General features: G+C 51.1%; 1 protein-coding gene across 2 annotated transcripts in view; it reads left to right on the top strand.

The window, feature by feature from the left end:
- The window catches only part of DLGAP3 (DLG associated protein 3), a 62,323-nt gene that overhangs the window by 7,237 nt on the left and 32,771 nt on the right, over nt 1–22,315 (top strand). Inside the window, exons 1-6 of one of the 2 annotated variants that reach the window (XM_042952983.1) lie at nt 2,867–3,012; nt 9,399–9,434; nt 13,986–14,068; nt 15,370–16,527; nt 20,936–21,141; nt 21,455–21,527. In XM_042952983.1, the coding sequence (XP_042808917.1) occupies nt 15,421–16,527; nt 20,936–21,141; nt 21,455–21,527 (1,386 nt within the window). In that variant the 5' untranslated portion in view covers nt 2,867–3,012; nt 9,399–9,434; nt 13,986–14,068; nt 15,370–15,420. Of the gene's footprint in view, nt 1–2,866; nt 3,013–9,398; nt 9,435–13,985; nt 14,069–15,369; nt 16,528–20,935; nt 21,142–21,454; nt 21,528–22,315 lie in introns of those variants that run through there. The other variant, XM_042952984.1, reaches the window with a different exon arrangement.

Genomic DNA, 22,315 nt, shown 5'->3' with positions numbered 1-22,315 from the left:
TACCATCCATAGGATGTGGGTTTTCAGAGGAGAAACCTATACAGGCCTTGAGGATGGCTAAGTGAGGGAGTCGAACCCAAGCTGATCAGATGCTATGGCGCTTAGGAGTGTATGTGGGGAAAGAATATGGGAGATTAAACATTAACGTGATCACAGACATTTCAAGAATCAAGCAGAACAAAGTAGCCTTGGTGGCTGAAAGGGGCAGGGATATTAGAGAGGCCTGAGTATGTGTATGAGTCTCACACGTGCAGGGCATGTGGCAATATGTGTGTATGTGTGTCTGTGTATATTACTTGTCTATGCTTCAGTATGCCTACCTTGACCTAAATGCACATTCTAACATGTACACACATGAATAAATCTACAGGAATGTATTTGTCACCATGTACTTACATGCTAACAAACATACATATAAACAGAGTATGCAGAGATATGTGGGCATATGCTAACACTGGCCTAATTGCAACTGGTGAGTGCATACATGTGCACCTCACTCACCCACTCACATGTTAACAACAGCCTGCAGATAGTCCCTTTTACACCACACATGCCTCATCCAATGCATCCCTTCGTTCAGCCAATGTTTATTTTATGCCTACGATCTGCTACAGTCTGTACTGCACACTGGGGATGGTCCTTGACCTCAGGTAACTTACAATCTAGGGAAGGTAAAAGACCTGGAACCAAGTAAGGAGAGTATTAAGGAAGGCGGTGCAACATAAGTGTTCGTTGGAGGTGGTGGAGACCTATAGAGAGGTTGGTCAGTTCTGGGGTGGGGAGGAGAAGGGTTTGGCAAAGGATCCATAGGAGAGGAGGCCTTTGAGCCACAGCCTGAAGTTAGAATAGGTATTCCCCAGGTGGACAACTGTAGGAAAAGGTGTTTCAGTGACAGGAAATGTCCTAGCTGGTCTCCCTATTTCCACCCTTGCCAGCCCCCTCCCCCATAGATTCTCCCCTGGAAAACCAGCCTGAGTAAGATGAGGTCCTGCCTTTCCAATGGCTTTTCATCTCAGAATGGAATCCAAAGTGCTTAGTGGGGCTTGAGTGACATAAATGCTGACCTCCCAGTCACCAGTGACCTCCCTGATCTCAGGTGTCATTCCTACAAGGGCTGCCTTTTGGTTCCACAAGAACCAAAGATGGTGAACACAGTCCCACCTTGAGGCCATTGTACTAACTTTTCCCTCAGCTTGAAACGTTCTTCCCCCAGATACCCATGTGATTTGCTCTCTTACTTTATTCAAGTCTTTGCTCAAAAGTCACATTTTTGGAGAGGCCTCCCCCACAGTCTCTCTTGACTATCCCCTTGTCTTTCTGTCTCCTCACCCCACTCCATTATTAAATATCTTTGTTTATCATCTCTCTTTTTCGGAGTCAGGGAGCCAAGCCCGAGGCTGATCAGACGCTGTGGTGCTCAGAGGTGTATGTAGGGGATATATACCCTATACATTCTAATATACATGCTATAATACATGCTGTACTAGAATATAAACTTCTTCAGAATGGGAGCTTTGTCCGTTTTGTTCACTGCTGTATTTACTGTGTCCAGAGGAGTGCCTGGCTCGGAGTAGGTATTCAATACATATTTGTTGAATAAACACATTTTAGACAGATCACACTGGCAGCCAGTGAGGAGAATAGATGGGGGTTGGGCCAAGATGTGAGGTAGGGAGACCAGTTAGGAGCCTGCTGAAGTAGCTTTGGTGAGAACTTAGGATGAGGGCCGCTTTGATGTAGAACAGTGGAAGTAGAGGTGGATAAAAGGAGATGCAATGTGTAAACACATGCATGCATGCACTCCTGTGCACACACATGCACACGTATGTATTTTGGCCAGTCAGATCTATTGTCTCAGCTGGAGACGGCTAAAGAAGAAAGTAAAAATGTCTTTATGTGTGTATGCGGTTTGCATGTCATGAACACCCCATGGCAAGCCGGACACCTTCCAGATAACCCTGGCTGACATTCTCCCTTCCTTTTGGGTCTTGTCACCACCACCCCACCTAGGCCTACCCTTGCCAGCCAGATTACAGAGGGCTGCTGTGTAGGGGTCCCTCTTGTTCCATTTGGTCAGTGATACAGGGCTCCTGCCTTAGGGAACAGGGTAGGGAACAACATTCTGGACAGGGGGAAGGGTCTTAGGAGGTCAGAGCCGCAGAGACTTAGGACAGAGGCCCTCGGGTCTGGACCCAGACCCGGAAAGGACTCAGGGCTCTGGGCCAGCCTTCCTGAAGTCAGATATGGTGGAGGCAGGGCAGCCTCCTCAGCATTTTCCCTCCCCTCTTCCTCTCCCTGCTCCATTCTGGGTCCTCTCTCCTGGTGGGGTGGATGCCTTGGCCGAGTATGGGCTCAGGAGTGAGTGGTTCCCCCAGGCTGTGATGTGAATTCAGGTATGTGGGGACATCCAGGGAAAAGGGACCCATTTTCCAGAGGACGGAGGGGGGGGGTTGGTGGGGGTGGTAGGGGAGGAAGCTCTCGGAGAGTCTCAACTTTGGCTGTTTTCCTCTCTCCCAAGAGACACGGGGAATCGCGCCGGTGTAGCAGAGTGCGGGACTGAGGTTAGACCTCAGGCGGGGCTGGTTGGCGGCCGGCGGGAAGGGACTGAGACTCGAGGCGTGGGGCAAGCCGGGAGGAGGGCCGGCGAGAAAGGGGAGAAGTGGGAGTGGTGGGCCAGCCCCGCCCCGTGCCGCTCCCCGAACTGGGGTAGGGCCGGTTAAGGCCTACAGCCCTCTTTGAGCTGCTCCCCCAGACCTCCAGGCTCGCGCCCGGGTTGCCTCATCCCCCCGAGGCCAGTGCTAGAGCCCCCTGCAGGCTCTAGGTGTCTGGGGGCCTTTTGCCAATCTCCTCTCCATCTGGACTAGGGGCGGGGGCGCTGTCGCCGCTCCCCTCCCACCTGGGCTCCCAGCTTGGGGGTTGGGCCGAAGCTGCCGCCAGAGCCGCCCACCTGCCCGCGGTGTCATGGCAACGACTCTGCCCACGTGGACGAAGAGGAAAGGGAGAAGAGAGGAGGTATCACGACAGACGTGAGGATGGGAGGAGGCTCCTCAGGGTCCTATGTGCTGGAGCCCCCACCCTGCCCGTGGTTTGGCCCTAGCTGCTTTCACCCCAGGGCCCCCAGGGCAGGATGGGGCTTGAGCTCCAGTCCTGGCCTCTGAGTGCCCGTGCCCTTGGGTGTCCTGAGTAATGCTGATGACCTTGGCCTCCTGTGCTGGGGGTCTCCCTGGCAGCGTCCTGGGGGAGATGGGGCCAGGCCGTGGCATGTGCAGATCTCTCCTCACCCCACCCGACAAGTCGGGGATGGTGCCTGGGGCTGAGGGGATGAGAGCCCGACCTACTTCTCCATTTTCTCACTATTTTTCAAAAGGAAAATGACCCACTTTTCAGCCAATGGGACTGGGGCCTGCTCCCAGGCTGATTCCGTGAGCCCCCCTGCCCAGGCCTCTGCCCCATTCTCAGCCTCTTAGCCACGTGCTGGACCCACTTCCTGAGGGAAGCAGGTGCACCTGTGTGGAGGGGTCCTTCCCTGCCATCTGCATCAGGCTGTGGAGGGGCCTGCTCTGAATGAGGCAGGGGTGTGCTAGGCCCCTACCGATGGTAGGATCAGCCCCACTTTGGGCGGACCCCATTGGCAGCCACAGTCCTGGGCAGTTTGAGTGTCTGTCTGCTATCCCCATGTACTCCCAGGATGCATCTGTGGAGGGGAAGGGAGGGGTCGGGGGGGGGGCACAATCCTCTCACTCTGTATCAATGGATGGTGGTAGGCTTTCTTCTCAAGCATGGAAAGGAAGAGCCTGTGGCCCTTGAGAACCATGTCTGTCTGTCTGTCTGTCTGTCTGCCGGCCTGCTAGAGCTCCTCCCCGAGAGCACTCCTGGAGGGTTCTGTCCATCTCTTTCTTCCCAAGCTCCTCCCCCTCTCTAGGATATTGGTCTGGGCCTCAGAGCCCCCTCCCTCCCTCAGCTATATTGGCCTGGGCTGGCTTGGGGGGGTGATTAGGGATTTAATTATTTAGTTTCTCCAGCTCAATAGATTAATTCCATCCATCACAGGCAGGCTGAGCCTTCTCCCCCTTTCAGGACTGCCTGGCCAACCCCAGAGGGAGGGAGCATCATTGCTCACCTGGGCCTAGTACTGGATCTGGGAACAATGGATAAAGTTCTTGTTGGGGGAGGATTTGGTGTACGACATTGAGCAGATGTGGGTGCCTGAGTGATGTGAAATGAACATGTATATTTGTTGTTTGGGGATAAACATGTGAATGAACATGTATGTGAGGTTTGTATCTGGGCAGCTTCTCTGTGTAGAAGCATCAATGTCCATTGGATAAAAATGCAGATGTGTGAACCCTTGTGGGAACAAGTTTGTGTGTATTTGTGCACATTATGTAGATGATGCCTATATATATGACAAATGCCACGTGAATTGTGTTGGATGATATGCATGGCTGTGTAATCTGACTCTGGATGAGCACATATGTTAAACTGTGAATAAGCAGCCTTGGCAACATGTGCCCATGTGCGAGGGAGGGATAGCAGGGATGGAGGTTTTCTGAGGCTGAGTGATGAGTCAGGACACACTGGGAGTCCACTTGGTGGCCTCATCAAATCCATTTGGTCAGAGAGACATGCTACTTTTGACCTGCTTGGGCTTGGTCTCCTAGTGGTTGAGAATGTTGGGCCTGGACTCAGACCAGATTTCAGTTCCTCTTCCTCCACCCTTGTGACCTTGGGCAATTTTCTTTATATTTTTCAATGAGCCTCAGTCCCTCATCTGTAAAATGGGAGTAAAAATGGTACCCACCGCAAAGGAGAGTTTGCGAGGATTGCATAAAGACGTGCATCAAAAGCACTTGACACAATGCCTGCTCCGTTGTAGGCATTCACAGAGCTGCACCTTGGACTTCAGAGTTGAAAGGCAGCAGAAGTTGTCTGTCTGAAATGTGTTCAGTGCTTGAATCCATTCTATAGCATCCCTCCAAAGTGGCCCTCCAACTTCTGCTAACATGCTTCGCTAGACAGAACATGCCCCGTTCTTCAGGAAACCCACATCACCCTGGTCCAGCTCTGCCTGCTGGGGAGTTCTGATCCAGCTGCAGGCAGTCATTTCCCTGCTGCCACCTTCTGTCTCTCCTCTACGCCCCGTGCCCCAGCTGAGGGGTACTACTTCTTGATGGCTCAATCACTTATTGAGCGTCTATTATATGCCAGGTCTTGTCCATACAGAAACAGATCAGATGAATCCTGGTTTCCAAGGAGCTCACAGGCCACAAACAAATATTTACCCTATTGGGTTGAAGTATGGGGCCTAAGAGGAGATAGCAACTGCTGTGTCCTGGGATTGATGGGGAGGGCACGCGTAAGTAAGGTTTCTTGGAAGAATGGATACCATTCTTCAGAGGGCAGAGCTGGGAGGGCAGGCCTTCCATATGGAGGGATCTCACAGTCTGTACTGTCTCCTCTCCCCATGCTGTCTCCCACTGTGGTTGTGGCTCCTGCTAAGCCTAGAAGTCCAGAGAGGAGAGCAGAGGCTAAGGTACCCTGGAGGCTGGGACAGGATCAGGCAGTGGTAAGGGGTGGGAGGTGTTACCACGTGAACTCTGACAGTCAGCCAACCAACCAGCCTTCATGGGGGCCCTGTGTGTGACTCCCCTGTAGGAGAAACCCAGAGGAGGAGACAGGTCTTGATGCAGGCAGCCCCCGTCCAAGCTGACACAGAGAGCTTACAGGACAGTGTGCTAACTCAGGAGGCAGACCTAAATTCTGGACTCCATGAGGAGACCAGACATCTGGGCCAGATGGTAGGAAAGGCCATGGGCCTGGCCTGCCTGAGAAGCTGCTGCCCAGTGGACCCTTGCCATGGGCTTGGGATCCTACCTGTTGTTCTCTAATGGCTCTGGCAGGGTGAAGTCTGGCAGCATCATGGAGGCCAGAGCAGCAGCAGCCCAAATTTTATCAAACACCTACAAATGGCAGAAGGTGCTGGGGTGCTAAAGTCAAAAGAAGCCACCATATGGAGACATAAGTGTCAGCTGCCTTGGTTAGATCAGCTTGTTTACTCATTGCCACAACCTTAGGAGGTAGGTATTATCCCTATTTTACAGATGAGCAAATTGGGACTCAGACAGATAAACAAGTTTTTCAGCATCATGCAGGCAGGTTGCAATATAATGGTTTGAGGCAGATGACTGTCTTTCCAATACCCAGCAACAAGGTCACTGGGCTTTCCCTTTCAGATCCCTGGCGTTGGAAGAGAGACCACCAGCCCTGGCTTCAGGGTTTGGTGGGTCTGCAAATCAAGGGCCTCTAGTCTCAAATGCCACTATCTTTGGCTGCCGGGGCTGCTCTGCTATCTTCAGCATGCTCAAGGTGTAGGAAGTCTTCCAAAGGAGCTCAGGCAAACAGAAAGTCCTGGGTGAAACATGAAATAAATGAGTTTCCAGAGCACCCATTTCTGATCCAAACCTGAGTCAGGTATGGCTACAGCCTCTGCCCAAGGCCATTTGAGAATGGTCTTAGAGACCCTCACACACTTCCAGACCTCACACACTTTAGTGGTTTCTCCCTCGTTATCAATAGGATTGATGGACAGTTTGCCTGTATTATCTTAATCCTTGTGACAATGCGATGAGAAAGGAACTATTTTTGCCCCCATTTGGAAGTTGAGGTGAAGAGAGCTCAAGAGAGATGAAGGGCCTCCCTTAAGCCCACATGTCTAGTAAGTGGTGGACCTGGGACATGAACCCAAATAGTTTAACTCAAGACCCACAGTCTCTCTGACTAGCTGCGTCTGACCAGGGTCCTCTAGGAGTCTTGTCCTAAGAGTCCTGCCTTACAGCAGTGGGCAAGCATGACTTCCCCCAAAGGAGGCTTCTGGAGATCTTCAGGAGGGGGAACATGGACATGACAAGGCAGAAGAGCCTGAGAATGGGTTCACTTGGCAGGAAGGGAGGAGCAGGCCAAAAGCAGTTGGCCATGGCTGCAATTAGGAAGGAGGAGGGGGTGGTGGAGATCAGGCTGAATTGTGTCCCACAGGGCCTTTGGCAGCCCTGGAGAAGGAGGAAAACTGAACTTTGCTCTGGTGTCTCTTGGCTATATGGCCCCAGCTGGGAGAGGAGCTGGAACCCAGAGAGTCTGAATAAAGAGACCTACTTGGTGTGGGTGGTGGACCCTGAGCCCTGAGATTCCCTCCTCAGAGTCTCATTCTTTTCTGCAGTGTGGGGAGAGTCATTTTCCCCACTCTTTCTTCCTCTTTCTCCCAAATGCCTTCCTTGAACTGTGCAAAGGGGCACATCTGGAGAGACCCAGATGCAGCTAGAAAAAAACCCATCTGTATCTGCCCAGTTGAGAGGGGCTAGATAGGTATGGTGAGCAGGGCTGGGTTTGGAGGCTGGACTTCTAATACTACATCCTTCAGGGGCTCTCTAAAGCTTTTAGATGGAAAGGAGTGGAGGTCCTTTCTCTGGGCTATTGGGCACAGGAGTAGAGTGGATGAGGGTAGCAAGTGAAGACTTTCATTCATACAGATACACAGATATATATGTCTATATTTGTATATCTATATATTTAGTTTATTTTTTGAGAGAGTTAGTTTATTTATAGGGAGAGAGAATGAGTGGGGGAGGGCCAGAGAGGCGGGTGGGGGGGTAGAGAATCCCAAGCAGGCTCTGTGCACTGTCAGCACAGAGCCCAGTGGGCTCCGATGTGGGGCTTGAACTCACAAACCGTGAGATCATGACCTGAGCCGAAATCAAGAGTTGGACACTTAACCAACTGAGCCACCCAGGTGCCCCCATGAAGGTATTTTTTTGAGCATCTGTTAATGTCAGGCATTGTTCGAGACACCCAGAATACTGCAGCACATGAAACAGACAAAGTCCATGCCGTCCTGCAGCTTATGTTCTACTATCAGGAGACATACTATAAACATGTAATAGATAAAGAAAATAATCTCAAAGAACAATAAGTGCTATGAAGGCAATGAAGCAGGCTGATGTAGAGCGTACCTGGGGGATGGGGCTCAACTTTAGTTAGTGAGTGGTCAGGGAAGGCCTCTCTGAGCTGAGACCTGAAAGATGAGGCAGAGGAAGCCATGGGAATATCTGGGGCAGAGCGTTCCAACAGAGAGAACATCAAGTGCAAAGCCCCCTGAGGTGGGATTTTCAAAGAGATTATAGGTAGTGTGGGTTATTCACAGACTGAGCACTGTCCAATGGGTCAGGAGATGGATTTAGACTTGCCTCTACCTAAATGTCTCGAGTGTTTTGGGGCAGTAAGCCTGTTTTCTGTAAAATTCCTACCCTAACCCCCCAGGAAGACTTGATTAAATAAAGCAATAAAGGGGAATGAAAAAGACCCCAAGCCTTCCTCCTAATATTCTCTTCCTCCTTCCTTCTCCATTTTCTGGGGGCAGTAAGTGTAGGAAGTTTTTCTCTGGGGTCCTAAGGGCTGGTGGTAGGATTGAGAGAGGTCAGGGACAAGGGCACCAGCCCAGCTACAAGAGATGCTGCCAAAGGCAGCTGGGCAAAGCCAAATGTTGAAATGGTCAAGGGGGCTCAGGCAGAACTGGATGCAGGAGGAGGCAGACAGCTGGGGGAGGAACGCCTACCCATGTACACAGGAGTATGGGCTACAGGTCATTGGCTGTGTGTTAAGGCTCCCCAGTAGTGAGCTCCCGCCACGTATGCTGCTGTTAGGACAGGGGGTGGTAGAGGACCGGACAGGAAAACTGAGGCAGAATCCTGGCCATGCTGGTTAAATTGACACAGGGAAAGGGGATGGGTAGACAAAGCCTGAAACTTGCAGAAGCCCAGGACTACAGCAGCAAAATGAGTTCCAGGCCTTGCTTGTGGCAAGCTCTGTTGTGTTGGAACTGGTATGGGGATGACCTCATAGGTTCCAGTGTGAGGGGACTAGATAGGGCTGATCCCCAGCAAGAGAGCAACTGTACCCCTTTGCTGCCATCTGGACCATTGTGTCCAGCGTGTAGCTCTCCCAGACAGCTTCGTGGGGGGAGGCATGAATCAGTTAACATTTGATTTTTGAAATCTTTATCTTTGCTTTGCCCAAGGCATCGCTTTGTGTCTACCTCTGAGACATTGGCTTTTGCCAAACACGTCTGGCTCCCTGGTGCCCAGGTGTGGACAGCCTTGACTAAGAACTGCTTTTTTCCCAGCAGAATACCTTTGGTCTTATATGGTTGTCCTGGAGAGATTAAGTGACCCACCCAAGGTCACACTGTAAACCAATAGAGGCAGTTAAAAAAAAATTGAAAGGACAGATAATGAGAGCTACTTTTATTAAGTATTCTGTACGGTACAAGGGCTTTAAAGACTGCACTTTGTTAACCATCACATCACTATTACCTTTCTGATGGTTCTATTATTATTGCCATTTTACAGATGAGAGGCTAAGACCTGCCCAAGGACACACAGCAAGTGAGTAAGTGGAAAGGGACTTGAACCCAGAAAGTCTGACAACAGAGTCTGCACCCATAACTGCTTTGATCCAGGGAGTTTGTGAGTTGCCTGGGTCTCAGAAAATGAAAAGCAACTGATTTGGCTGGGCAGGGCCCTGGGGGAAAGAAAAAGAAAACACTCTGACTCTTTCCTCTGCAGCCCTTTTCCTTCCTCCATTTTCCATTCTTTTTCTGGAAGGTAATTGCTTGGGGCAGTGACAACCTCCTGGCGAATTACACAGCTGGTTTCCCAGTGAGATTTGTAACAACAACCCCGCCAGCCTGGCGGCCCGCAGCAAGTTCCGGTTTAAGAAACTAATTGCTGGATTGTGTAGTTGGTGCTAAATTGGGTAATTTCTTGGTGACGGCATGTGTGCCAGTTCTTCCATTCCCAGATAGATTCGAGCTGCATCAGAGAATTTGTCATACACGGCACCCTCCCAGACTCCTCCACTCTCCACTTCCCGAGCTAGCACAGGCAATTGCAAAAGTGGCTGTTTCCCTGGGCCCAGAGGTTCATCACCTGAGCAGCTGTGTCCTGGGATAGTAGAGAGGTGACTTCATGCAGTAAAATGGGGAACATACCACCAGCACCTAGAATTGCCATAGGGCTTCAGGGAGCTTCCTTTACTCTGTACTTATCTGACCTTGGACTTGGAACAAACTCAGCACTCACCTTTGGGGAAAAGGCTAAACCATATACCACACTCTGGTTTGCTCTGGAGTGTGTGGGTACGTGTGAGGTTTTTGTTTGTTTGTTTTCTTCTTCTTTTGACAAATTCACTTTCATCACTGTGTTTACTTCAGAATGGCTTTTAATAAGGGTGTCTTCTCTGGGCTGACAGCACAGGTGGGAGGAAAGCTAAGGTGTTGGGGTGAGGCAACACTGAGTTTGACTTTGGGTTTTACCACCAACTCTGTGACCCAGGACAGATCAGTTAGCCTCTCCCAGCCTCAGTTTCTTTTTCTGTGAAATGGAAGTGGGGAGGATAGTACCTATCCCTTGGAATAATTGTGGAAATTAAATAAGATGTCATAAGTGAAATGCTCACATTCACTCAACAAACACCTGCCATATGCCAAGTATCATTCTAGGGGTGGGGGGGGGTGAATAAGATGGATGAAATTTCTACACTCACATGGAGCTTACAGTGTAGTGGGAGAGACAGACAATCTCCAAATCACACACATTGAAAATGGTAATGATATAAGAGCTATACGGGTACCTAATGCCTTGAGAGCAAACAGCAGGGAGATCTGACCTAGTCGGGGAGGCCAGAGAAAGCTGCCCCGAGGAAGTAACAACAGGGCTGAGATCTGAAGGGTGTGTAGGAGTTAACAAGGCAGAGGTGGGCGGGAAGAGCTTTCTGGACAGGGGGAACAGGTCCCTGATGGGATCATGGGATTGCAAAAAGACTGGCCTGGTTGGAGCAGAGAAAGCAAGGGGGAGCATGTTGTGAGAGGGTGTTGGAAACGTAGGAAGGGCCGGACCCTGCAGGCCTTGTTGGACAGGTTATGGTGTTTTATCTTAAGAACATCAATAAGCCAATAAAGAGGTTTAAGCAGAAAAGTGACAATATCAGATTTCTGTTTCCAAGTGACCATTTGGATTGGAAGCTGGGTAGGAAAGGAAGCAGGGAGACCAGTTAGGAGATTTTTCAGATGCTCAGGCAAGAGATGGTGTTCTGAGTTAGCTGGATTGGTTAGTGGTGCTTTCTACTTACAAATACAGAAAACCTGGCCAACGATGGTTTAAATAAAGAAGAGTTTATTTCTTACCACATTTAGGCCCAGAGGAAGGCAGACGGCTTATGTTGGTTCCATGGCTCAATGACTCCAGGACTAGCATTTCTGGGATTCTCTAGGCCTTTCTCTCATGGTAGCAAGACAGCCCGCCTTAGCTCCAGGCTTCATGGTTGTATTCAAGCCTAGAAGAAAGGGAGGAAGGATGGTACTAGCAAGCTCCACCCCTTTTATCACAAAGGCAGAATATTTTCCAGAAACCATCAGAGTTTTATGTATGTATCATTAGCCAAAAGTGAATCCTGTAGCCTCTAGTTACAGGTGCTGGGAAGGTGGAAGGGAGGTTGAGAGTGAGTTTTAGCTAGGCAGCCAACCATTGTTGGTGGATATGGAAATAGTGGGCAGATCTATTTTTAGGAAGCAAAATCCGTAGGTCTTGGTGATAGATGGAATTATTAGTCCCCTCCTTGCTTGTTTTGCCTCTCTATGGATTAGTATATAAGGTGACAGCAGGAGAATATGATGGTAAAGTATACCATATAAGAGGAAGCCTGTATAATCCAATCTACATCAATGATGTCTTTTCTTTAGGAAATCCATAAATTGGGTATCTCCTTCCCCCAGCAGTTTGCATTTGATCATAGTTTAGTATTTGGACATTGGGGATTTTGCAAATTCAGAATAAAGGCTTCACATGAGGGATTACATTGTGTAATCTTTTAGAGTTCATAAAATGGTTTCATATACATTTTATCATTTGATATTAAGATCCTGGGAGATAGATGAGTGGGCATCATCTGGTCACTTGTCTAGTGTCACACACCTTCTGGTCTGAGAGCTTGTACTTTTTCCACTACCCAGTGCTACCCTATAGGACATGGGTAGTTTGTCTGAAGAGAAGCCCATCTCCCCTGAGACTTAGAGCTGGGAGAACATGGACTGATGCTAAAGGGACTGAAGTTTGATAATCTTGATGGAGGTTCAGAGGCTTCGCAGCAGCACCTGTGTGAGGCGGGGCCAAGGAGTAGGGGGAGCTTGGGAACATCTACCCTTGGGAAGCTCAGCATGACACTCCTTGATGTGACCACAAACAAAGCAAATGAGATGGTCTGAGCTTCTGCCAAAGTGGACTTTTGTGCTGTGAGTCTCAAACGTGGGTCCTGCCTGGGCAAGAGGAGGAGGATCATGATGTGGATGAAGGACCAGGCTATCAAAATTTCTTTCCAAAGCAAAGAGATGCTTCCAAGAGCTTTTCCAACAACTGCTTGTGAGGCCTCTTGGTCTGAAGTCACTTCTGCTTCCCCAGAGAAGGGCAGTGGAGAAGAATTGTTATCTAGAGCCAAGCAGTTGATATCTGTGAGGTCACCCCAGGTTCTCTCCAGGAAAGGTAACCAACAGCTTCTCCAGTCCAGGCCACAGGGTGGGCCAGGGGCTGGGCATGTCTCACCCTCTCCTCTGTGGAAGATTTCCAGGAGACTCCACCATTGTCTCCATTGTCTCACATTCCTCAGGGTCAGGAAGTTCTTCCTGATGTCTGACTGTGTCTCTTCCACTACTATTAATCATGCCTGCAAAGCTAGCTCTTCTTCCTGACATCCCTATGTCTAATAATGGCATCATTAGTCTTCCAGTCACGGCTGCTGCAAACTTCAGAGTTGTCTTCCTTCCTGACTCTCTCTCTCTCTCTCCCACCTCATCCCAGTATTTGCCAAACCCTAAATGTCTGCTGGAACTCCCACAGCCCACCCCTAAGAATTCCTTATTTGCCCACCTCTTCTGCCTTTGTGCCTCCTGTTTCCTCCTCTGGGAATTCTCTCTCCCCCACCACTTTGTCTTCAGAACACACAGCCATCTTGTTCTCCATCCCAAACACATCGTTCTCTGGGAAGCCTCCTCACTCTCCCTCTATTAAATCTGTTCCTGTCTTCATCTGAACTAGCATAATGTTTTGCTACCCCTTTCTAGTCCAGTCATTTATTCATCTACTTGGTGAACAATTTATTAAGCACCTGCTCTGGACAAAGCCCTGAGTGAGGTGTTGGAGATTCAGAGATAAATAGATATGGTTCCTACACTGCAAAAGACCACTTTCTAGTTAGGAGGACAGAAACTGAAACAGACAATTTCAATGCAGTATTATGTTTCTTTCATGGGGGAACCCAGGGTGTTATGAAAGCCCAATAGAGAGATATAACCCAGAATAAGAGTACAGAAAGTCTTTAAGGGACGGTGAAGCTTCATCTGGATAAGTGTTAGCCAAGAGAAAGGGTTGAAGGGAGTAGATGGAAGGAGATCTAGGAGGAGGGTACAGCTTGTGCAAAAATATAGCGACCTAAAATAACCCTGTCATGTGGGATTGGTCCCTTGTTAGACTATAAGCCTCTCAATGACAGAGACCACACTTAAATCACCTCTACACACTTCTTACTTAGAGTCTTACTTATGGTAGCTGCTCAACAAATATTTGTGGAATGGAGTTATATTTGAGGGCAATGGAGGAAAAAAAAAAAAAAAAAAAAAGCAGTGGCTCAGCACCATGGACAGATCACACAGACACCTGCAGTTGGAGGTAGTCCAACCTGTAAGCTCATTTGCATGTATTTGCATAATGAAGCCAACTTCATTTCCCGGGGGTCCAAAGGCTCTGCATCATGGGGGATCTAATCAGTCCTGGTTTGGGGGGGGGGGGGGGGTTGGGAAGGGAAACTGTCAAGGCCAGAGGCTGGTCCTCTGAGGACTCTGGGAGAATCTCTTTCTTCCTTTGCTCACTACTCTTCTTTTCCATCAGGAGCCAGTGGTCCTGAGCCTTCTGAAGTTAGAGTTCTGTTTGGTGGTGGGGATCCTGACACCAAGGATGGGAAACCCCGGATGGTGAGTTGTAGGAGTCTGGGAGATGAGGAGTAGATTGAGGTTCTGAAATCAGAATGACTTGAGTTATTCTGGATGCAACCTGAAACAGTGGATATGGAGAGGTGGTGGTGGGGAGGAATGGAGGATGGGTCTCGGAGGTGCTGCTGTCTGGAGTCTTTGAGGCTGTCATCCCCTCCTAGTCAGCAGATGGCCCAGGAGCCTGGTCTAGGATGAGGGAGGGCGCCGTCTGCCAGCTCCTCAGTCCCTGTCCCTCCTGCTGACACCCCCTCCTGCTGTAGCTCCTGTCCTGGCAGCTCTGGAGTCCTGATTGGAGGCAGTTCTTGCTGAGAGCTGACCTCTCTGTCCTGTAGCCTTGGCAAGCCTGGGATGGGGGCCAGGGGCACTGGTTCCAACGCTTTCTCTCCACCACCTCCCTGCCCTTCCAGCCTACTGTTCCTGGGAGGAGGAACTCCTGAGTTCCAATCCCAGTTTAGGATTTAGATGCTGCCTTGTACAACCAACGTTCTTCCTCTTTATGGTTTCTCCTCCCTGTGTGACTCCCCTACAGTGGAATGGGAGTGGCCAATGGGAGTGAAAGGCAAAAGGGGAAATTTCACTGGGGAACACTTGGAACCCAGAAGAAGAAGAGGCAGTCATCTTAGGTTATTCCTTCCTGTCTCAGCCCTGGAGTGGGTGGGTGGGGGGGTGTGGGAGGGAGGAGAATGAGCCTGCAGCCAGATGGAAGGAACAGGGTGTGGAAAGAAGGGGAGGGGGTGGGTATGTAGATGCAGGTCCAGCGTTCTCTTTGGTTGCTGCTGCTAGAGGCCATGACCCTGAGGCCTGGCTCCTGGAAGCAGTGGGTGTGGGTAGGGCTGGGGCAGAGGTGTGGCTCTGGATCAATTTGCCTACAGCCAGTTTGTTGAAAGCTAGTTCACCTAATGACTGGTTTCATATATATATATATATATATATATATATATATATATATATATATATATAGTCTGTTTGGGTATCCTTTTATTTTGGGTACCCTAAGGATTTTTAGAAACTCATTTGGCTGAGGGTATTTTATCTTGTGAATAAGTATTTATCAAATTTGCAGCATTTGACGAATGATGGCATTATTTTGTGCCCTTGTGAGTGTCTTTGTCTAGTATGACTGTTTTAAGGAATTTGAAGCTCATTTGTGGAAAGATAGTACAATTAATTACAATAAATTGATATGCATTACCTAAAGGGATACTGGAATACCTAATAATAGATAGTTTTAGGTGAAGTGGCCTGTTGTTCATTCCAAATCCTTTTTCTCTTTATTTTCCCAGGAGGTTCCTGGGGCCTGGCCCCCAACACTATGAAGAACACTTGCTGAGGCCATGAGGGGTTACCATGGCGACCGCGGTAGCCATCCCCGCCCAGCCCGCTTTGCCGACCAGCAGCATATGGACGTGGGCCCAGCTGCCAGGGCCCCGTACCTGCTGGGCTCCGGGGAGGCCTTCTCCACCGAGCCCCGCTTCTGTGCCCCGAGAGCTGGCCTGGGACACCTTTCTCCTGAAGGGCCCCTGAGCCTGAGTGAAGGGCCATCAGTAGGCCCTGAGGGAGGGCCAGGGGGGGCCGGGGTTGGTGGGGGGAGCAGCACCTTCCCCAGGATGTACCCCGGCCAGGGCCCCTTTGACACTTGTGAAGACTGTGTGGGCCACCCTCAGGGCAAGGGTGCCCCCCGCCTGCCTTCTACACTCCTGGACCAGTTTGAAAAGCAGTTGCCAGTTCAACAAGATGGCTTCCACACACTCCCATACCAGCGAGGTCCAGCAGGGGCCGGGCCCGGGTCAGGGCCAGCGTCTGGCACTGCCCCGGAGGCCCGCAGCGAGAGCCCCAGCCGTATCCGGCACCTGGTTCACTCTGTGCAGAAGCTCTTCGCCAAGTCCCACTCTTTGGAGGCCCCAGGGAAGCGGGACTATAATGGGCCCAAGGCTGAGGGAAGAGGTGGCTCCGGAGGAGACAGCTACCCCGGCCCGGGCTCTGGAGGCCCCCACACCTCCCACCACCACCATCACCACCACCACCACCACCACCACCAGTCCCGGCACGGCAAGAGGAGCAAGAGCAAGGACCGCAAGGGGGACGGGCGGCACCAGTCCAAGGCCGCTGGCTGGTGGAGCTCTGATGACAACTTGGACAGCGATAGCGGCTTCCTAGCGGGTGGGCGGCCCCCTGGGGAGCCTGGTGGTCCCTTCTGCCTGGAGGCTCCAGATGGGTCCTACCGGGACTTGAGCTTCAAGGGGCGCTCGGGCGGGTCGGAAGGCCGCTGTCTCGCCTGCACTGGCATGTCCATGTCACTGGATGGACAATCGGTCAAGCGAAGTGCCTGGCACACCATGATGGTCAGCCAGGGCCGGGATGGATACCCAGGGGCTGGGCCAGGCAAGGGACTCCTGGGTCCGGAGGCCAAGGCCAAAGCCAGGACTTATCACTATCTGCAGGTGAGGCTTTGGTGGGGGTGGGGAACAGGGTCCTCAGTCCTCATTGAGGTTGTCACCCGGGGAGCTATCAAAGGGGTTGGATGGGAGTCAGTTGTCCCCATGATGGAGGCCTGGAGGCAGGGAGGTTCTGCCTGGCCTCACTGTGTCACCTCGAGCCCCTTTTGGGATCTCGGTTTCCCCATTTGTACAACGAAGAGGCCCTTCTATTCTGACATTATATGTCACTGCCAGGAAGACTTCCCTTCGACCTGCTGTTTGGACAAGCTGTGCTGGCCTCTGTCTCATGAGCTCGGAGGCAGAATGAGGTTGAGGGTAGGCAGTGGACAGGATAGTGTGGTACTCCCTGGCAGTTGCTTCCCTTGAGATTAGAGGTCAGCAGTTGGAAAGCAGTTCTCCTGCCCCCAGGCCTTCTCCAGACCTCTTTTCTGCTCAGATCTGGGTGGTCCAGATACTGTTTGAATATGAAGGTCAGTTATTTCCAGAATGTGCCTGTGCTGGGGTTTGTCATTCTGGGGTGCCTGCAGTAGGACACCACAAGGCTGTGGAAGAGCCTTGGGAGCCTGTCCTGTGGGTTTTCCTAGGCTGGGGACACACTGAAGTCTGAGGCCCAGATACAACACCAGGGCAGGGCTTCTAGGGAGTGGATTGTGCCCATGATAGTTGGCATGCTGTCTCCATCCTGTCTCACCACTTGTGTGGTCTCTGCAGGTGAGGCGAGGAGTTCTGACTCCTCCTTATGGAGCCCTTATCCATCCCACACTGTCCCCTCTCCATCTTCTCACTGAGGTGGGATCAGGTTCTTCTCACCATCTTCTCTCTCAACCTTCCTTTTCTCTGCCTCAGGACCCTCTCCCATACCCCTCATACCCCTGGTTTCCTTTTTTTTTTTTAAATTTCATTTATTTTATAATCTCTATGCCCAACATGGGGCTCGAACTCATGACCCCGAGATCAAGAGTCACATGTTTTTCCTACTGAGCCAGCCAGCCAACCCCCCCACCCCACCCCACCCTGGGCTTACTTTCTTGAGGCCTCCCATGGGTTTAGGAGGAAAAGTCATTACAAGGTCTGGAAGTCCAGCAGACTTAGAGTTATCCCCCAAACCCACATTCCACGTGTTTAATCCACAGTCATTCATTCAGTGAGCTTTCCTGGGTGCTGTGGATATAAAGAGGAAGACACAGACGCTGCTTGTGAGGAGCCCACAGGGTCGAGGTGGGATTGACAAGGAAGCAGGTAGAATAGAGTGATGAGGCTGTGATAGCACAGAGCCCCAGGCACCGTGGGGGCACAGAGGGGGCACCTCACCCACCTGGGGTGGTGGTGGCCAGGGGACTGCTCAGAGCAGCTTCGGGGGAGGATGGCCCCTGAGCTGAATCCTGGTGGAGCTGGAGTTGGTTGAATGCAGAAGAGGATTAAGGGTCTTCCAGGAAGAGGCTACAGCTTGTTCAAAGGTACAGAGAATTGACCTTGCATGTGTCTTTTGGGTGTCCCTGGCCTTGCTGGTAAGTTCTTCACACGTTAGGGCTCTTCTGGGTGGAGAACTTACAAGAGCTCAAGGGAAAGCAAGAAGGAGGGGTAGACAGTAGGGAAGGTTAGAAACTTCTCAGATTCAGGACTTCTGGGTTGTCCTTGAATTGCCCCTTTCCTGGGTAGAGAGGTCCTCTAAGTTGGGATTTGAAGGGTCCAACAGAAAGGGCCAAGGAGGGAACACCAGCCCTTCTTCTGCTATAACTGAACCCTGGCTGTCCCTGGAGCTTCACTGCCACTCCGCTGCCTCCTGCTGCTTCTCCAGGGCTGCCCTGACCTCTCTGGGGGCTTCCTTTTTAACATGCACCTCACAGTGTCCTGCAGAGGAGCGAGGAGCTGCAGTGGCTGTGGAGTGGGAGCCCTGCAGTGTGGCAGAGAGTGCCCTGGCTATCCCATCTGCTGGCCTGTCTCTCTCTGCTTGCTTGTGGCTCCTCTCTGTAGAGTGCAGAGACGGGAATGATTCCTTGGGGCCTGGGGTTCTAAGACATCTGAGGATTGCAAAGTCAGAGCCTGTTTGGGGGAGAACTAACAGATTGCAGGGACCTTGCACAAAAGCAAGGGAAGCTGGCCCCATCAGACCAGGTGTCTTTGTTGGATCCTTAACCCTTTTGTTGGGACCCTATTCCTCCCACTGGACCTCAGCTCTCCCTCAACCCTCTTTTGAACCCCTCTTTGTCCTCAGAGCCCTTGTTCCTTTATGTTCCTCCCTGCGTTACCCTCTTCTGATTGAGTTCCGGCATCTTCACTGAGCCCTGCTCCTCCTGGTGGGTTACTTCCATCCTGGAAACCCATTCCATCCCTGGGTCTCTGTTCTTGTATTTATCTCTGTCCCTTCACCTAGCCTCACCCCCAGAGTCTCTGTCCCTCCCCTGAACCCTATGCTGTCCCTGAATATTGACCTTCTTAGTCTCCATCCTCACCCCATTCAACCTGTTTCTTACAACAGGTGTTCGAAATCTTCCTTGCCTGCCCCAGCCCTCTCCCCCACGCCTCTATTTATACGTCATTCTTCCTAGTGTAGGCCAACCATCACAGGTTCCCTCACCTTCCTGTCAGCCACCTACGGATTCGTCTAGATCCCTAGCCACCCCCATTGCCTTCCTTCTTGGCTCAGAGAAAAAGCCAAGACCACTCACCCAGACTGATCCCTCTAGCAGGGTTTGAGCCCATCTCCCCAGGATCCCCTCTATCCCTGAATTGACTGCCCCTTCTCCATCCTACATTTAAAGGCTAGCTTTGTCTTTACTGGCTCTTTCTCTTATTCTGAAAACATGCCCAAGTCTCTCATCCTACAAAATCTTTAACTCCATACCCCCTTCTGTCTACTGTCTTCTCTTCATACCCAAGTTCTTAAAGCATAGGTTCTACACCTTCACTTCCTTTCATTCTCCCTTTATTACAGTCTGACATCCACATTCCCTGTCCTCTAAAATGTTCTGGCATTGGTCCCCAGTAGTCTCTTGAGAGCTCTCCTTGAAAGGCACTTTTCAAGGCTTATAATAATAATAGCTAACATTTACTGAGGACTTACTATGTGCTGGGCATGTCATATTGACTTATTTATCCTTCCCACCAACCCTGGGATGTAGGCATAATTGTCATTACTGATTCATAGATGAGGAAACTGAGAGAGTAATCAGTTTTGCCCAAGTTTGCCTAGCAAGTGATGGGGCGAGATTTTGAACATGGATTTTAACTCCTGAGCCCGAATTACTAACCTCTGAATGCACTGTGGCATTTGACATTATCAACTCCTTTTATTCTGGAAATGTCTCCCGTTTCCATGACATGGCATTCTCCTGACTTCCCTCCTACCCCTCTGCCCACTCCTTCTCAGGTGACTTCATAGGCTTTTCTTCCTTTCTTTGCAGTCCCCTTTTTAAATGTCAGTGAATCCCTCCCCAGCTCTCTTTCTTCTTTCCCCTGGGCTGTTTCATTCACCCTTATGGATTCAGCTGCCGCCCATGACTCCCACGTGTCTGCCTCCAACCCAGATTTCTCCAGTGAACTCCAGAACTGAACATCCAACCACCTGCTCAGCAGTTCTCTGCCAGACTTAAGATGCTCAACCCTGACCTATCACCTCTTCCCCAAACCTGCTTCTCTGGGATTCTGTGGCTCAGTGAACAACAGCACCATCCCCCAGGTCCTCAGCCAGCAGCCTCCCAGTCATCTGTGACTCCTCCCAGCGCACCCCCCACCACCCCCTCACCCCCTACATCTAATCAGGCTCACTGATGCTCCTTAACACCTCATTTCCATCTCCTCGTCCCCCTCATTGTCATGGTCTTAATTTAGGCTCATCATCTCTTGCCTGGCTAACAGCATAAGCCTTTTAATTGGTCTCCCTCCTGCCACTCGATCCCCTGCCCTTCTCCCAGCGCTACACAGTGCATCCCCCCTTTGGACTGTCAGAGTGCTCTTTCTGAACCAAATTTGATGGCACTTCCCTGCTTAGAGCCCTCTGTGACTCCTCAGAGAGGGAAGGAGGGAGAGTTGGAGGATTTAGGATGTCAGCAGGTTAAGAGAAGGAAGGAGCAGGAGGGGTGAAAGGTGAGGGCAGGTGATACTTCACTGCGGGGGGTGGGTCAACACAGGTCACTTTGGCCTCCGATCTTCAACCTCTTGGCACTTGGCATATCACCTCCAAGACTCCATAGGTGGCCCTCAGTTAAGTAGTAAAAGGTCCATGGAGGATGATGAGGCATCTCCTGTAAGGGAGGGGACAGCCTGAAACCTTACTTCCAGCTCCGCTTCTGCATGCCCCTGAGCATGGCCTGCTCCAGCTAGCAGAGCGCCCCGGCAGTGGGGATAGAGGGTTCTGGCTTCTAGATTTCATAGGGACGTGTCTGAGAGACAGAAGCCCCTGTCCCTGCAGGTGCCGCAAGATGACTGGGGGGGTTACCCCACTGGGGGCAAGGATGGGGAGATCCCCTGCCGCAGGATGCGGAGCGGCAGCTACATCAAAGCCATGGGGGATGAGGAGAGTGGAGACTCAGAAGGCAGCCCCAAGACGTCCCCCAAAGCAGTCGCCCGGCGCTTCACCTCCCGCCGCTCCTCCAGCGTGGACCAGGCCAGGATCAAGTAAGGACCGGGAGGGCTGGGGGCGGAGAGTGGGAAGCTGATGCTGGGTCCCTGCAGGAGGTGTGCACCAGAGGGGTTCCCTGCCTAGGATTCAAATGGGGGAGTCTCGCTTTGCCCCACAGAAAGAGGGGGTCCCTGGTGAGATAGTGCCTCTCTGAGTGCCTCTTTAGGAGAGTCTCTTTGCCCAGGAGTCTCCTGGGAGGATGCCTGTCTGGGGGTTTCTGAGGTATAGAACCTGCTCAGAGGCCCCAGTGCTATTATTCCCCCTTCTAGCAGACCCCCATTCTGAATCTGGAATTTTGACCTTTCCCAGCTGCTGTGTCCCACCCCGGATCCATCCCCGGAGCTCCATCCCTGGCTACAGCCGTTCCCTCACCACCGGACAGGTAGGGATGGTCCAGCACACCTGAAGGAAAGGGTGGGAAGGAAGGGGGGTGGGGTCAGTCCCATACTCAGCGTATGCCTGCAAATCAGAGGTCTGCCCATGGAGAGAGCCCAGGTCTGGTTCTGGGGGAGCTGGGAGGCCTTGGGACTCCTGGATCTGACTCAGCCTGGGGGTCTCAGTCACATCCTTCAAAACCACCGAGGGGCCTCTGATGAGTTTGCAGGGGCAACATCAGTTTTCTGAGGTTTTCCAGTCCTGTCATGGCCTGATTACTCCCAGTTCGCCCCATGCAAAAGGCAGGCTTGATTGTGCAGATGGTACAGGGATAGGCAGAGCTGCGGTCTGAGAGATGGCCTGTGCTTGAGTTCTCTCCCCGCCACTCCAACCATTGGAAGACACGGCAACGCCTCTGTTTTCTCACCTTTAAAATGACAGTAGTAGTGATATTTATCTCAGGGGCTTTGTGAGAGTTCCGTGAGAAAATGTATGCAAACACAAGGTACCTGGCTCCAAAGTGGTACTTTATAAATGTGAGTTCCATCCCTAAGTGTAGACTTTTCCCTTAGCTAAGCAGAGGCGGTGCAGTTTAGTAATTACATGTATGGCATGAATTGGAATTCTAGCTCAGCTCCTTACCAGCCGAGTGACCTGGGGCAAATTACTTGACTTTTTTGAGCCCCACTTTCTCTATTTAAAAATAGGCATCGTAATAGTGCTCGTGGCACATAGCCAGCACTCAGTAAAGGTTAGCTATTTTTACTGTTTGCCAGGGAAAAAAGAGCAATGCAA

Source organism: Panthera leo, chromosome C1 (assembly GCF_018350215.1).
Source record: "Panthera leo isolate Ple1 chromosome C1, P.leo_Ple1_pat1.1, whole genome shotgun sequence".
NCBI classification, from domain to species: Eukaryota; Metazoa; Chordata; class Mammalia; order Carnivora; family Felidae; genus Panthera; species Panthera leo.
The sequence above is the reverse complement of the archived record's forward strand: the minus strand, read 5'-3'. Positions and strand labels throughout refer to the sequence as shown.